The sequence below is a fragment of the Bombus bifarius genome, unplaced genomic scaffold, assembly GCF_011952205.1.
Source record: "Bombus bifarius isolate JDL3187 unplaced genomic scaffold, Bbif_JDL3187 scf7180000009200, whole genome shotgun sequence".
NCBI lineage: Eukaryota > Metazoa > Arthropoda > Insecta > Hymenoptera > Apidae > Bombus > Bombus bifarius.
Window position 1 is genome coordinate 1,750,692 of NW_022884965.1, and position 17,831 is coordinate 1,768,522.

The 17,831-nt window shown below is 35.3% G+C and overlaps 2 protein-coding genes across 2 annotated transcripts in view; one reads left to right on the forward strand and one right to left on the reverse strand.

The window, feature by feature from the left end:
• Positions 1-17,831, reverse strand: part of LOC117214178 (calcium uniporter protein, mitochondrial) — a 77,009-nt gene that overhangs the window by 4,950 nt on the left and 54,228 nt on the right. The window contains exons 3-5 of the mRNA XM_033460035.1: positions 3,022-3,198; positions 2,824-2,942; positions 2,365-2,511 (exon numbers count right to left, since the gene is read on the reverse strand). Coding sequence (XP_033315926.1) covers positions 2,365-2,511; positions 2,824-2,942; positions 3,022-3,198 — 443 coding nt within the window. The remainder of the gene's footprint in view (positions 1-2,364; positions 2,512-2,823; positions 2,943-3,021; positions 3,199-17,831) is intronic.
• Positions 9,277-17,831, forward strand: part of LOC117214176 — a 31,195-nt gene continuing 22,640 nt past the window's right edge. Inside the window, exon 1 of the mRNA XM_033460034.1 lies at positions 9,277-9,371. Within this exon, the coding sequence (XP_033315925.1) occupies positions 9,292-9,371 (80 nt within the window). The 5' untranslated portion in view covers positions 9,277-9,291. The remainder of the gene's footprint in view (positions 9,372-17,831) is intronic.

Below are 17,831 nucleotides of genomic sequence, written 5' to 3' on the forward strand. Positions count from 1 at the left end.
TAGTGGCATAAGGAAGCGAGACCAACATTTCTTTATATTTTGCATAAAAGTGAATCGCGGTAGAAGAGAAACTATTTTAATCTTCAAATAGTATAAAACACCGATGTTTCAAAAATCGAACAAGCTTCGATTGAGTCGCGTTTTCCTATTGTTACAAGATTACTTAAATTTTGAAAAACACGCGAAACAATTATTGTTAACGTACTTAATATTTCGTATTAATTTCATGACGTACAAGCCTTCGTAAGTATTAAAATCAGTTTCGAAGAAAAAAGTCGAAGCGAGAGCAAGGATGGAACATACAAATTTGAGGATCGCGGCAAGATTCGACCAATAAATTACACACTTTTGTTTTTCAGAAAACCAGCAAGCTTATCTAAGTCTACGACCAAGCATAAATATCCACGTAAGAACTTTATCTTTGATGTTAAATCATCAGATTAATTGTCTGGTACTTCTCCACTTCCAGATTTAACACTGCTGTGATGCGAATAACGAATTACTGATTTCTATCTGCGTTTTCATCCATTATTCGTTTCATCTATTATTCGAAAGGGTAGATATATATTATACGAAATATATATTATATATATACATTATACATCGGAGCAGAAGCTTACTCTGCAGACAAAAAGAAATGAAAAAAGGAGAATGAAAATTATTCGTTTACGAGGAAATTGTGCTCGTAAATCTGTGAAGTACAGGCACGTGAATCTTTTACTAGTTACTTAAAAAGTAAGAAACACAGGGAGCTTCCAATATTTCAACATATCTTGAAAAATGAAAAAAAGTCAGATAGGAAGTTTTAACTAAGGAAGGAAGTATTTCAAAGAAGGCCTTAAATAAAGAAAAAAGGCATTGTTCACTTTCGTCTAATTTTTCTTTGTAAAATAATCGCCTTTACAATTTAACCATCTGAATTAATCCTATACTTAATTCTACTTAATTTTCTCGGCAGCAAAGTCTCAAAAAAAAAAAAAAAAAATGTTGTTCTACATTCTCCAGCTGTACCATTTTGTATTCTACACTTGTCCGGTATTATTTTTATTTAAGTTAATATATCGCTTCAAACTCAACTTTTCTATAAATGAGGTCCAAAACTAAAAAATTCCATTCATTTTTTCACGTAGAACAGTCACCTACCTTCTTTCTGAAATATTCTGTATAATTAAACGAGCCTTAGAACGATCTAGCGGCGGATTATGAGAACGTTGATGTAATTTTCGTAGTATGCAGCCGGAGAACAACAACCCTGGCAAGAAAACAAAGGAAGAGAGAAAGAAAAAATCGAGATATAATTACGCCATCGTGCAAGTGCATACACGAAGATAATTAAAACCGAAACTCGCGGAGGATGAATTAATTTATCGCGGCAAGGAGAAAACGAACAATGAAAGAAGACGCGTTTAGTCGAATAATTTTGCACGCGTGCCGCGTTTTGAAACGTGTTGGTACGCTAATAACGCCTTCCAAGTTCCTTAAACTTCCGTTTAATTTAGATAACATCGTTCCCTGCGCCGTTTCCAGAGACACAGGTTCATTGTCGTGCTGAACTGCGATCGATTAATTCGATTTGCTGTTCACGATGAATAGATTTAATCAGCAGGGGCATACACATGCCATTATAAGTTTGCTTTCGAGTAGTAAAATGTCTGTTTATTCGTGTTAAATATTTGACTACGTAAAAAGTATTAAAATCACACAGTTATTCTGGGTTAATTATATGCAGTTTAACGTCTAAATCCTAACTTTTTTCGATCAGTCTGTCATATCCCATGGCCAAGTACTTGCCACATCTCGTTTAGATGAAGAAAGTCCATTTAGATGAAATTTATGGGCTTCTTCATACAAGTGAAAGTATATTGATTAACAGGATATTCAATGTCAGAAAATATTACGACCACAAAGAACGTAGGAAAAATAAATAAAAGCTTGTAAAAATATTTTATTTTGAATTTTATAATGAAGTGAGCACTGCAGTGTAATAGGAAATAAAATAACGACCCTAAATTTTTGTATCAATATATACTCCCTCTTACAAATTAATGACTTACCAATTTTGAATAGAATAATTATAGATATACATTTTAGGGAAGATTTTAGCGAAGATTATGACAGGATTTTAAGAAAAACGTTATAAATTTAATATAATTAACGAGAGTTATTATATTAGCAAGATTCATCTCACATATAAAGCGCTCACATCTCGCTTATAAAGCGAATCTTTCTAGCTGGATTATCGTTCACGGTAACTTATTGTTGGTAATTACTAACAAGTGACAAATTCTGGGTGGTTTGCCAACAATGAAGTTTGGAATTGAGAACTCAAAGTTGAGCGACATTTTCATTTCTTGAACAACTTACTAGTTCGAGAGGTTCCAGTTCCAATTTAACGGCTTCCAATTCTACCAACACCTGCTTCTCCATGTTAGCATAGTGTTCTCGGACGTAAAACGACTCGTAGAGCTGACCGATTAGCGTTTGGACGTCCGCTAACTTCTCCATATTCTCCTGGATAACGTTCGAATACGTTCAATTAATTTTTATATACATTTTTTCATTTCGTATTTGATCTAACAAATTAACGATATCAATACGGATTATCTGTGGTTCAGAATGAACAAAGGGTTAGAAGAAATAGATTTCCGCTCGTGAAATATGCTCAAGTTCTAAATTTGAAAAATGAAAAATTATGCGATAGGTATGTCTCGAATTACCGAGTAGAACTTTTACACTTTTCTGAGTTTTTTAGCTCACGAATTTTTAAATTTTTTAAAGAATCGTAAATCGTCTAGCATCATCGACTTTTAAAGACAGACTTACCATGGTGTGCTTGTGATACAACGGCGGTTTTACCAAGTACTCCGAGTCGTTTATTATCAGTCGGAAGTCGTTCTCCATTAACGTCTCGATCGTATTGTTGGAGCTTATCCTGACGCCGTCTGGGAACATCGTAAAGAATTTTTCCGTAGAGTAAAGGTTCGTGGTCTTGCATCTTTAAGAAATTCTTCAAGGACTTACCGATGGTTGTCACGATTGCACGATCGATACCACGATCTTCCTTCTTTAGCATGTGGAGAAAGTTTCCTACCGTGTGAGTGATTGGTTTCAGGGTGAACACACATTGCTCCTTCCTCGATGGTAGTGGGACAGTGATTTTCGGCAAACCTCGAATATATGTTACGGTCACGCCTGCAACTAAAACAATTTCAATTTTTGTTACTATGAGTGCATGCGATTTCCATGAATTTACCGTCGAAAAGATTTGATATCTTTCGAGAGAATGGAATTTTCAAATTCACTGAGAGATGACGAGAGATTATAGAAAAGAAATAAGTATACTTATAGTATAAAATAATAGCATAGATAATTTATTAGACTGACATTTGATAGGTTGCTTTTGGAAACTGTTCATAATTTAATGCAATTTTTATAACCAAACAACCCATCTATCCACATATTCATATTAAATTAAATTAAACTATAACACAGCATAGTATATTTTCTACGCTGACAATTGGATTGATATAGAGATATACTACTATACGTAAGCAAAATTACACAGTGATATCTAAAGCGTGGCTCGTATAAGAAAGAATTGACAATATTGTAACAGTAGGTCAGTAAGTACATGTGCACATTCTTTCATATAAATTCACAATTCGACTAATAAACATAATATTACATTATGCATTCTCAACTTGAGCAAATTATATTTTATAAATTCTCAAAGCTTCGCAGATACAATCGATAAAAGTCGAATCAGAAATTTTTCTCCATATCGTAAATTTTCCTGTCGAACTACTTCTCGTTATCGAAACTACCAAGTCAGAGAGAGAGAGAGAGAGAGAGAGAGAGAGAGAGAGAGAGAGAGAGAGAGAGGAGAGAGAGAGAGAGACTAATTGAATGCAGTTTCTCTTTTTAACACCGTCTACCAAGCGTTTCTTACAGCATTCTAGCTTCAAGTGTAAACTCCTTTCTTTCGAAAAGAAGACGAATCTAGGAGAGCCGCGATTGAAATGGGATTTAACTCCGTGAGCTTTTTGTATCGTGTACGTCAGTTGAAACAGCAATTGTCGCGACAGAAATAACTATTCTCTAGAGCTTCTTCGACTTTCTTTTCGCGTAGCTTCTTCGTATTCTTGTACTGTCAGACTTACTTCGTAAAATATTAATGACGATAGAATCGTTTGCTTTAGGTCTCTTCGCTCAATGGATCGAGAAAATGGGAGCAGAAACTTCGAATTTTAAGCATATGATAGATATTCGGTGAGAGTTTCAATTTTTCTTGTCTCGCAGCTACAAATTTCGAAAATAAAATTGTTATCGATGAGAAATATTGCAATATGGTTGTCTTTTCGATAATATATTATTCGAATAAAATCGAGTCATTTCTCTTCATGATATAACTGATGGTTCAATATTGAAGATAAATAGTATTCTGTATGTATGTCTCGATTAATAGAACCATAAATAAACAGGCATTTGGACAAACAAACTATCTATATTTTATCGTAGCGATAAAATGAATTATTCTAAGTGTGTTTTTATCAGAAAATTTATCGAATAAATCAAATCGGCGCTAGTTATTTTTAATTTGTTAAACAGGGAAAACGATTTGACTCGTCTCACTCAGATTTGTAACTTGTGTTAGAAATAATAATCTTATTATTTGAATTCCTCGTGTTTTAGCGTATCAATATGAAAATCAATTCTATAATGTTTATATTAAGTAAAATCACCATCGACGTAGCTGAAATTGATCTCTCTTCATTAACTTTGACTTTCAGGAGTATAGATATGTTTGACCAATGAATGGCCCAGTTGAAAGATTAAATAAGACTTGAAAAAGAATAGAGGGAGAAAAAGAAAATAAAAGAAGGCAAATTATAATAAGGGAAGATTAAATAGAAAACTGAAAGGAACCCTAACTATACATGCTTAAAGCAAAGGAAGTCCTATTTCAACCTAATTAAGCCGAATACGATACTCTACAAGTAACAAAAGCACCTGCTAGCCAAGTGTAAATTGTTTGCCTTCCAACCAGACCAAGGGATTTGCCTTAATACTGAATTTTCTGTGTTAATAGATTCCATTCAAACTGTGTATTCTCAGCTGTGTAATCCCATTTAACATCGTCGTTATCTCGGTGATATTTTTCACAGGAGAAAGAAAAGGATCGTTCAGCGAACGAAACTCGCTGTTTCCGTGAATTCATTCGCGTGATGGTCGTATGATCGAGAGCTGGATCGCGTTAACCTGGTTAGCAACCGTTGATATGAGGAAAGGTATTAGAGTGTGGAGATCGGAATGGGACGACGAGTACGTGGATCTTTCTGTTGTAAGCAGAACGGAACCGAGCGCCGCGATCCGGCTATGCGATCTTTGAAAAATGCATCCACGAAGCTGGAACACTTCGGCTCGACGGCTGGCAGTAAGAGAACTTATTATTGGTCAAGAGTACGCTTGTGGATATCGGAAAATGTAGGATTTTATTCTTATTGGTCTGGAATTCCAAATTCAGGGAACGATACCTATTCCCAAACTTATTTGAATTATTACCCCAAAATTATGTATGTAATTAAATTTTATACCATTTTTCGTGACAGTCGTAACTGGATTTAGAAAAATATTATGAGACGAGAAATTTGATTTTTACAAATAGGTAAGCAATGTTCGTGATTGGCAAATTTCATCGAATTGTTTTACTATGTGGAAAGCTGGGAGGGAATGCCCGGGCTTGTGTAAACGGTAGCTTTTGAAAAGCGTATGATAGCACGAAACGAACGCCGGAAGGAATTATGCTCGCTAGAATCGAGCAACAACCGGTTTCTCTGGTGATGCTTGTGTAATAACGAGGCTCGCTCGATTTCAACAAATTAAATATTTGTGAATTATTTTATCGACGCGTTAAATCATTCCTTGAAAAGTAGTTGGCAAATGGTTGTACTTATAAAATCAATACACCAATACAATATTTTCATTACTTTCTGTGCAATACTGACTAATCTTTTATCTCTTTCAACTTGTCTGCATTCTTCTATGAGATTGTTCACAGGTGAAGAGATTTACAGTTCTTCGACAGTTCTTTTCCTGGGGTTTTATCCAGAATTTATTAACCCTTTCCGAGTATCCGAGTCGCCCTATCATTGATTGATTCCTTCTTCAAATACTCTGTTCTGCTTTTCTCTCTTAGTTCTCCATATTTTCCGTCGTGTTTTCCTCTTACCATTCTGTCATATTGTCATATTGCTGCTCTGTCCTGTCAAACAGTATTAGGGCTACTGTTATGTTACCCCGAGCTCCATTAGGTTTATGCTCTTCTCCTCATAGTATCGTTTTCTCTCTTTTTCCCATTTCCAGTCCATTTTTTTCCAGTCCTCGAACATTAGTTTCTGTAAACTACTGTTTATATACCTTGTCCTCGATTTTTCTTCATACTTTACTGCTCTGCTGCTCGCTTCTATTCTTAATTCGTCCACTTTTGTTTCTTCCATCGCTATATACGAGGGTGTGCTAAAATCTTATTGTTAGGACCCACTTTATGTATCTTGTTCGTAATTTGTCCTACTTTTCTTAGTCCCTTTATCCCCATATTCCCACTGTGTACGGCATGACGCTTTTTTCCAAACTACCAAAAATTATTGATCTCCTTTCCAGGTTATATTTGAACCTTCTCTCATCCATTTCCTACGTTTGTTTTATGGTTATCATGGCCTTTCTAGCCGTCTCACCCAAACGCTTCTCCGATCCCCCGTCGTTTTTGAAGAGTGTAATCCTAAATACTTCATCGTTTATTTCTTCTGCCATTTCATCGTTCCAATTCCATGTTCTTCCTTTTTTTTGTTGGTTTTTCCCTTTCTTGGATATTTAATACCTTCAACTCCTCCGCGCTTTATATTAATTCTTTTGCTTCTAGGTAACTCTTCATTTTCCCTATTATATTATAACTCCTGCGTATTCCTCATCGATCATATCTTTTTCTCCCTATTAATACATCTCATTTACATCTTCTCATTTACACCTTCTCATTTACATCACACTGTTGTGAGCATGGCCCTAAAAGAGGCGTAGTTCAATTTTCTATTTATTTGAATCACATCTATTGAATCACTTCCAAAGTTACACGCAGAATTCCAGAACTCTGTAAAAATATACTATACATTAATAATTATGGCATATTAATTGTAAATATTCCGTACTAGTATTTCATTCTGAATTTAATACTCGTTTTTAATATACGTACTTGTACGAGAATCACAGAACACGAAACCTGAGTAGTGTATCAATTTCCGGTTCCGAGAGGGAAACTATGTAATTCTTCCGCGACTACGATTCGATAACATCATTAAAAAGTGTTCGATCGGAAGTAGTTCGAGTAAAATTCGGTATGTTCGTGATTAATTCTTCTCGACGATGAGCAAAGGCGCAACGTCCGACAATTAGTCCGCCCCCACGAGAGTGGCCAACTCTAGCTTCTTCGACGATTCGTAGCTCGTCGCTGGAAGTGGCAAAGATGCTACCACCACCTTTTGGTGTCGTCCTCCCTTCTTCCTGACTCTATGAAAAGTTCGTGGTGGCGAAGTTTCCCGTGCTGACCAGTCTATCTCTGGATTCTGTTCAACTAATAAGTGAATCGTGCGCGCAGATATTATCCTACGTGCTTCCTTGGTGCGCAGAAAAAAGAAAAAAAAAAAAGAAAAAGAAAAAGGGAAAAAGGAAGAAAAGAAAACAGAGAGGGTTCGTTTTCCTTGTCGCGTGCTTTTCATTGTGCTTCAGTGAACGTCTTCGCGTGGCGTGGCCTCTTCAAGGATGCACGACGATTGATCGTCGGGGATTTTCCCAAGGGTAGGCGAATAATGTATTATCCTGGTGTATGCACTTCGATGTTTGTGCGACAAGTGCATGGCAAATTTGGTTTTTGGTTAAATCCCTCTGGATTTCCTCGTACTCTTGCTGAAGTGAGATTTACGATAAGCCAGTGTGTGTAGCGTTCCAAAACGTGCATTTTCTAGTGGAATATTATTCTGCCTCGGTTGTGCTTTTATGTCGGTTGATTTGCCGATGTTGTAGGTGAAATTTACACGTAGAACGATCGTGTTGAATGCGTAACGTTATTCAAAAACTAATCGATCAATTCAAAAACGTATATTAATGTCTAAATCTAATGACTAAATCCATCAATTAATACTGTTTCCAATGAATCCTTATACGAACTTCCGGATAAATGCTTCTGGCGTTGAACTATCCATCCATCTAAATTTTAGAATTTAAAAAGAAAAAAGGAATGTACACGATGTCTATCTTGGTGGAATTGAAAATCATGGGAAAATACTGTGTCATATGAGAAGCTGTAATGAGCAAGTTACCCATTACATATTATTCCATATAAAAGTATGAAAGAAATAAGAAACAATTACAAAAATATATGATACTAATAACATTTCAACCTTCCTAAATATGGAATATATTATTTTTAGAATTTCATTCGTGGGTCAAAACTGTGAGTTTGACCCTTTCTAGACAAAATTAACGTAGGAACAATTCTCGGTTCTACCAATCATATCGTAAGTCCGATATTTTATACATGATTGATCAATTTCACTAGCGGGAAAGCGTAATCCCCTAAACGCCATCTGTACGCAGACACGGTTACTAGTTATTATAGAGGTAACCATTCTATATATTACACATGTCAAGCATAACTGCAAACCAAGAACTCCATTTATTATTTGTAACATCTTTTTAATGACAAGAAATATTTTTAATTTTTTTGCATCCGCCTCGTTTACAGTCAATTTCTTTTTTCCATTCGCAAAGAAACACGGCACGCATGATATATCCTTCGCATAATAGCATTTTACCGGAAGAAAATTCCTCATGTAAATTAACCGTGAAATACAGGAATTAAAAAGAAAGAAACTAGGAATAGTAAAATGCATAATAAGTAGGAAAACATGAAACGCGGTCCCGTTATCGGGGTTGTAAATAAAATTCGTATAATTTCCGATCGAGGCGTGAAAATGAATTGAACAGCCGCACTATTTCGCTTGTTATTCATTTATGCAGGGAACTTATAATTAGTGTGTTTCACGGTCTAAGTGGACGTTATCTTAAAACTTATTGCGAATAATTGATCGATCAATAACGATCTATTATTATGTCTATATTCTACGAACGTATTTTGTATGGATGTAGTTTATTACGTTAATATGTATAACGATATTGGCGTGGAAATGATGATTCGTTAATGATGAATTTATCACAGGCCTCGTCGTTCAAGGGTCGACCATGGGTGGAGTGCAAAGCGGAACCCATACCCTTGGAGAGGCATTATGGGTACAGGAGAGGCAACGTCAAAAATGCCATCGGTGAGTGATTTGTCTTCACAAGAAAATTTTCCAGAAAGCCATACAGTAGGAACTCAACATTAAATAACGGTGGAAATGCCTCATTAAAATATTTAGAAAATATATAGCGTAGAAAAGGCGCCAATAATTCATAATTCATTTAACTATGACGATCATTTGCTAAAGTGAGCGAGGCTATTTAAATCTTCCTTCTTAATTAAATAACATGTAGCAAGACGACAATAAGGGGATGACAAGGAGAAAAGAGAAAAGATACGATACAGAAAGAGGGAGGGAAATTAAGTACAATGGAAATTAGCTTCGCTCTAAGTTAATTGCTTTATACGGTATTAGAGGGGCAACTACGCTGGCCCAGATTTTTAATGAACTCGAAAAATCGCCTGGAACTTCTCTACGGTGCATAAATATCAGAGCAGAAACTATACAGTATATAGTGATGGCTGACGATGATATTAATCTATTCCCTGGTTATCTTTCATTATTCGTCGGGATCGTTGTATCGTTCGTTGCTTAAGCACGAGGAATGCCACAAGGAATTATACGGAGGTATACGCCGCAGTTTCCGAGTTGGAACCCTTTTAGGAAACTCTTCGCTGACGAGAAAAACCGTACACCGTTTTAGTTTGAAACCGTTCGAATGAGATACTATCTTATGATTAGTGGACGATTAATTGTTAATTAGTGGAATTTCGACACGGTCAGACTGCGCTTATTAGCGCGGTCGTGGTCTAATTACGACATTCTCTTTGAGACCTTGCGCGCGTTCGCGTCTCGGTTTTTAAACGTTCCCGCTTTCATCGTGTTTTACTCTCATAAATATTAGGATATATTAGGACCCTCTTGCACAACAACTTCTCGACCAATAACATCGATCGATTGAAACGAAACAAATCGTAAATTATAAACTTCTTCGTTACAAGTTTTTATTTAAGTTAAAAAGGATAACCGGATGGCTTATAATTTGTAAAATTTACTTGTAAAATTTCATTTTTTATATTACTTATTATTAGCAAACTTATTACTGTTATGTAAAAAAGAATTTGTTAACACTAATAACTTGTAGCTCGTAAAATTTCATTAATAATATTAATTAAATTGTGCAAGAGTAGACATTTGGTAAATAAAGTAAAATTTGTTAAAACTATGCCTGTTTCGAGATATGAAAAAAGATTTCTTGTTTCAGGAAAAGTTTCAGCAAAGGATCATTCGGCACTACGATCTGAGTTCATGTATATCCTTTTCTTTGATAACATGGTGTACAAAATAGAAAATACAGAATGTAATTTTGGAGAGAGAAAAGATTGGATTCTTTAGAAAGTAACGTGGTAGAATTTCATAATGATCGATACTTTATTTGATTACTTGTATGCAACTATTTTCCAGAGCATGCGCATTCACTACGAAATTGCGCGTCGTTACCGCGCTCGTCGCCGCGCGAAATTTGAAAATCGTCCAGAGAGAGAAGTTTTAGTAGAAAAGATGATATAATTTCACATATAAAGTTTGATTATCTTCTCATTTGCAATTATCACAATTTTAATTTCGTATATCTAACAATTTTCTTTTCGTTCCATCCACACCTACATTATCCGAATTAGTTCGCACTAATGAAACGTAGATTATCTTGCAAGATAATTTACAGCGTATGAAATGAATTTTGCCGTGATTAGTCGAGATTAAATGATTCTTAAATTCATTATTATTTATAAACTAGTTCATACGATTCTCGAGAAATTATATCTTCATTTTATGTTAAGTATACGTGACTAACGAAATTTGCATGGAAATTTTCAATATTGTTCCTTTGAGTGGATTTATCTTATTTAATAAATTGCACGCTTGTCATAGTTCCGCTAATTAAGCGGTTCTAGAAACTCGAGAAATTCTATCTTCTTGTTCTGCGATTCTACTAACGAGTCTGCCAACTGTTTGCTGGAATTTCGCCTTTATTTCCAATTTAGTATTGTACGTTTCATTGAATTAAGGTCTTATGTAAATAGTAAATGCAGTAAATTCGTCAATATATACGTATAATCGATTCGAGGCGAATCTGCGTTGGAGAGCAGCTATTTTGTAGAAATTTCGAACCGTGGCATTGATTAATAAAGGCGGGTGTAATGAAAAGCAAATCGTCGTTCCGGACAGTAATTTCCAGTATAATTACTACAGGAACTTCCTTCGGTTTCATATACACATTTTGTATCAGGAAAACGTTTTCAACAGGCAGACGAAAGCGTTCTCGTTAAAGCAATTGAAAACGAGTAACATCGAAACGCTCTTTCTGAGCATTGAGAAATCATATTAATCAACTTTTTTTGAACCCTATAACGAAAGCAAAGTTAATTCATCGTTCAGAAATATTTCTGGTTTTATAAAAGGTAATTGGTTCAGTTACATTTGTTACGAGTGAAATAAATTACCTTATTCCTCGTTATATCGTTAGGAGGAGAAATAAAAATGAGAAAAATATTCAGCAAATTCAAGGAGTTCCTTCTTATAACTATATAACAAATAATGGAAAATGATTAAAATATTACATATTAAATATTATACACTTAATTGTTTAAACTTTTCTAAAATAAAAATAGATGCTTGTTGAGCTCATCATATACGTAAAACAACTTTAATCTACGTTAATGTCAGAATCATCCAAGTTTTCTTTCTCTCATTCAAAAGAAGAAATTCTAGTATAAATAATCGTCGGGAAAGACTCTATAATTTGCTATAATTTTGAAGTTAGACATAAAAAAAAAGCTTGTCTTCCATTGAAAGCAAAAAGCTCGCCAATAATTAGCATCTCATTAGCGATCAAATTTTCCAGCGAAACAAATAATCTTCGCACTCAATGTGACGAAATTAGTCTTTCAATCGTCAATACCTATCACATTCTCTTATAAATTCAATTATCATCTGCCTGAAACAGTCTGCAAACACAAAGAGGTTTTGAATCACGTTTCACGTGATATAGGTATGCACGTCGATTTTTTCCATTTTCCGTCCTCGACTATCGCGAAACGATAACGACAGAAAAATCGGGAATCGAGCGAAATTCAACAAACGTGCGTCGAATGGTTAATTAGTCGGGTCGGTTCGCGACGCGATGTTCGATGCAATCGAAAGAGCGATCGACAGAACGAGGGAAAAGAGGCCGGCACAGCGGAACATACCGGACATCCGCTTTGACGCGCGTCTCTGTCCGTTTCACCTGATGTGCACGCACTTGCGTGCAGGACAAAGGGCCTGCGACAAGCGTACATCGAAATTCGCTCGGGTACCTCGCCTGGAAACATTCATTTCTGTTCTGAAAACGCGATCGAAACCGACGCTGAACGACGTTGTCCCGTGGACGTGAACGATGCCGGTGCATCATGTTCGCGGTGAAGATCGTTTACTGTCAAGTGACGATGGAATTTGTGGAGAACGCTGGAAACGCCAGGTACTATCTATATTTGAGTAATTTAGTGAAGAAAATGGCGTGAATGTTCTTTGTTTTCAAAAAATACCGTATTTTTGTAGGGGACTTTGTTAAAATCTCTCAAGAAGGTATAGCAATGTATTCTAACGTGTGAAATGTTTGAAATGTGAGATTTCCTATCAAGGTTCAGATATATTCACAAGCTTAGTTACCATTCTACGGATTAGAGATCTTATCGCGTGTATCGTCTCACTAAGCCATTTACACGTTTGATTCCTTTTACGAAGGTTAATTCTGTCGCTTGAGAAGATGAAGATTTACGCTTGTGTTTTCCTATTATTAGAAATTGGAACGTAGAATGTTAATTCGAACAATTTCATTTGTATGTATCAAATATTTATTCTTGTTAATTTGCATTAAATATGACGATTACGTAGTTAAAGGTAACGGTTGACGTTAGTATGTAATTGATAAATCGCATTTCTTTATATGATCGTAAAAAGAAAACTTAGATCCGTGCGACATTTAGTTTTCGTGCGTCATACGTTTGAAACGTGGTAAAGATTATAACAGCGAACGTTCTTCTGCTAGAATAACCAACTTTTGTACCAGATTTATCGTGAACGTAGACGTATGAACGTCTTCTGCAAAATGAATTCATTTTCTCTTGGTCCTTTACGTCTATTGGGTTACAAAATAGTTTTTTAATCTAATTACTTCAAAATATTTAATTATATTGTAAATAGATAGCGATATTACTAATTTTGTTTCCGTTGGCGATGTGCATGAGAGTTGGAAGATAGTTTTGTTAGAAATCGCGTTAACGAGCGTGAATCGTGAAAACGATTAGTTGGAAGTAAGATCGTGGTATGTCGATCGAGAGATATCATCAGGTGAAAATGGGAAATGTGGGTAAGTTCAGGGAAAAACATTGACGGAAGCAAGGATTTTTGTATTGGTGGAACAATTATTTCCAGCAGGAAAGAAAACACATTTTTCTAACTGAAAGACGAAACTCAATTTGATTATATATTTTACGAGATATTTTGAGAAGTTTCTTTCGTTTGATAGGCAACAGTCCACATTATATTACTATCTTGATGGTGCGACATTATTATTCATAAAGAGAACAGAATTTATTTTACAATCGAATGCTTTTGTAATTAGAAACTCTATTACAAACGACTTTGCAAATTACAATCATTAAGTTTAAATTTTCCATAAATTTTTCTTAATCTATATTCACTCTTGTAGATTTTCTCCGTTTAAACATTTCGTCGAGGTAGAGAGAACAAAGAAAATTTTTCTCCGATAAAAAATTCCGTGATATCCATTGAAAAGCAACGAGAAAGTATACGACGGTTTTAACCAAAAGCTTGGCTTGTCTTCGAACCGTCATCGGCTCGTATGAAATGCTTTTGTGAGAACAGGAACATGGCCCTCATTGTGCAACATCCGCTGTCGCTGTCGCTATGGTGGCTCTGCTTCCTGACCTTTCCGAAGTTAGGAGGAATCACGCGACGACGAGCAACTAATGCTACTTTCCATTTTATTTAACAAAAACTGCGACACTCTCCACTTGATATCTCTTTACGTACAATGACATTACTTCTTTTCTATGTTTGTATTTGCAAAGATCACGATCTTAGATACGATTCACCATTACGTGCTATAAGCGACTGGTCATAATGATTAATCCTTTAAAAATCAATAAATATATGTAGAATTCACATATAAAGTATAAAAAATTATCTCTTCGTGTGTCTTTTCAAAGAATAAAATTTAGTTGTTAGGATGCAAAGATATGAGAATATTAAAAATTTGTGTAGGAGAGAACTCTTCTTTCCATTTGATGTACTTGGTTAATATATAAGTTTCCTTACTTATTGAAGGATCAGTACGAATTTTCTGGGTAACCTGCTAGTCACGAAACCCTAAGATTTTAGCTAAAATCGATCTCGTGACAGTCGATAGACTTCGACGTCCATCAAATTGATTAACGATCAATTTGTGGTCAACCTCGCTGAAGATTTCCTCTTACATAATAATAGAATCGTTACATGCGCGTATGTATTCTTCTTTCTTGTTCTTTTTTTTTTAAGTTTAGCGAGCACGAAAAGTTACGTAAAGGAGGCAGCGAGCCTCGAAGCGTGGAAATATTAAAATTGATGTCCACATTAGGTAAGAGCAGTTCCTCCATCGGATACGATCCCTTGATTGCGTCGAACAGGCTATTCTCGTTTCTTTCCACGCATTGTAGTTTTACGCGTCTTTTCTCCCTAACTTTTACCCCTTCACCGTCGTTAAAGCTCGATATGCATACGCAGTAGAAGAAACAGTTTTATCGTTCCCCTTTCACGTGACTGCTCAGATGAACCGGTGCTTTAACCGTGTCTGCTCGTTCCCCAATATATTTGCATAATCTCCTATCTTGCTTGCACCGCTATTTCTCAATGTACGTAAGACGCAAGATTTAACTGCTACGGAAAATCTCTAAAAAAAGAGGATCTGCGGAAGATCTGTAGAGAATTTCTAATGGATAATTTTTAATTTGACTTTAATGATGCAAGATATAAACAGCTTCATTAGTAGGAGATTATATTAAGAGAGAAAAAGAAATGATATAGGCGATAAGTAGAAGAGCTCGGAACATCTAATGGAGAATTGTATAGAAAAATTAGAATATAGGTAGAGAATGTTTCAAATAGACAGGATGTTACAATTGGATGTTATGAAAATATTATTCTGTATACAAATATGACTCGGAAACTAAGAATAAAGTTTCTTCGTTCCAGAGATCGTCTCTTGTTTTCGAGAAACTGCTGTTTGAAAATTTTAATATAGGAAAGATGTTAAAAGGAATAATGTATGATAACACAGTAGGATAACAAGGAGTTCGATTCCTTGGTCGAAATAAAGATAACAAAATTACATGTATGTAGCATAAATAATTTTACGTAACCGAGCGTGACATACCAGAATCACGGAAAGTTCGTGTCTCGCGATAAACGATCGCAGCCTCGAGGAAATTTTCCAGATCGCGGTTCGCGAACCGCAGCCTCCATTTGGGTCTCTTCCGGTGCTCGATCCTTCTATCGAAAGTGACTGTAAAGATTGGTTCCGACACGTCAACGACCCTGGTTCGAATTACAGGTACTGCTCGAGTTACTTATCACTTTCACGAATTTAATTTCTCTCGTTTTCCATGGTAATGAAATTTAAATTATCGATTACTTATACGACACGGAAAAAATCGCCTCGACTAGAGAGTTTTATGTCGTTCTGTCAAAACATAGCTTACTTCTCTATTTATAGAATGCAAAAATTGATCACAATGGTTTTATAAATTGGTCAAGTGAAAACATTATCAGAATTTTTAATTTATATTGGGCAATTTTTACTTTCGTGATAACTTGGGAAATATTTGTCATGAGATATGGCGCGTATCAGTATTTAATTTTTCATCGAAGTTTCATAAATTCACAACGATGAACTTCTGAGAATTTGAATGATTCTTCGTAAAATATATGGATGAAAACTCGTTCTTCTTCTTGTAATATATAATTCTTTTCTTGTTTTATTTCCTTGGTACAATCTTTGGTTTCATATTTTAGTATTAAATAACGAATAATAAATATAATCCGTAATATCAGTTTTTTCTATTTTTGAAATTTCTATAGAGTTTATTGTAGACAAAGTGTTCAGTATGCGAGTTATGAATTAACAATGTGAATCATTCCACCTCGACTCCAGGTGATTCAAGCGTTTCCTGGCGAACAAATTGAGGGAGTCGCTACTCTGGTTCACACGGGATTGCGCTATTGTTTCGTACGGGGACGAAATGGTATCCTTGGTAACTATGTGATTCATCGTGAAGGGTGGAAAAGAGGGGATGAAATTAAATAGCAATTTTTTTACTTGTTTCTTCAGTCGAGGATCAGCCAGGAATCACGAACAACGTCAAGTATTTTCCCTGGAAATATTTTTCACAATTTTTTCATACATTCTTCAATAAGGTACCTTTCTATAAATATTTTTCTTTTTTCAATCTTTAAATTTTCATAGTATATACGTTTTTCATACGAGCGACAGAAATTACTGTCCTCGTATTTCCTCGAATTTCTTCTCTATAATATATTTACCATCGATCATCGTTTTTTCGACCAGGAAGCACACGAAAACGCAGGTAACGCATTAAGTCGTCAGAGAAAGCGTGCAACACACACATCGTTTGATGTGTTGGATGAATGCTGCGTCGTTAAGGTGCATGTGTAGTGCTTTTTGTCATGAACATTGGTACACGTTCATCCTTTTATCAGGAACGTTTCTCTAAACAGACCGCAATTTCACGTTCGCTAATCCCGCTTTTCAAAATGTGTTCCGCCGTAATGGAGATTCTCTCGTATTTTCCTTCCATTCGCTTAAAACAAGAGAACTTCAAGTACGATGATTGGCATAGATGTAACATTCCTTGTGAGAAATTTATCGTGTTTTTATCCAACTGTTCCTTTCACGAAAAAAATGAAACAGAACAGTGGAATCCGTCTTTAATTTTTTCGATGTTAATTTTAATTTAATTCGATGCGAAATTTTGCGTATCTACTCCCTTAAAGTATCTACGGTAAATGAAAAAAGGTTCATATTGTAATAAACGATAAATTAGTTTGAAATTGTAGGGAATTGTATCTTCTTTACAAGCATACCAAAAACGGTTTATTTCTATTGCCAATAATAATTGATAAAAAAATTCTCTTCAGCTTATAGAAATATTGTTGATTACATCTTGAAAAGGTTAACTAAGCTCACGTTAATAAAAGATACAGCTTATAGCTGATATAAAAGAGAGGAAATAGACACCGTTAGACAGATAAAAATAGACCGATAAAATATTCAATGGAAATCTATAAGAATCGGATGATCATTAATGCTCGCGTTTACTTTTCCGCTGGTAGTTCGCGTAACAGCATTAAAATGTTCAGGAGGAAAAACGAGCGACACGTGAAACGCGAGCTAAGAGGAAAGGGGCAAAATAAAAGCTGGTCGAT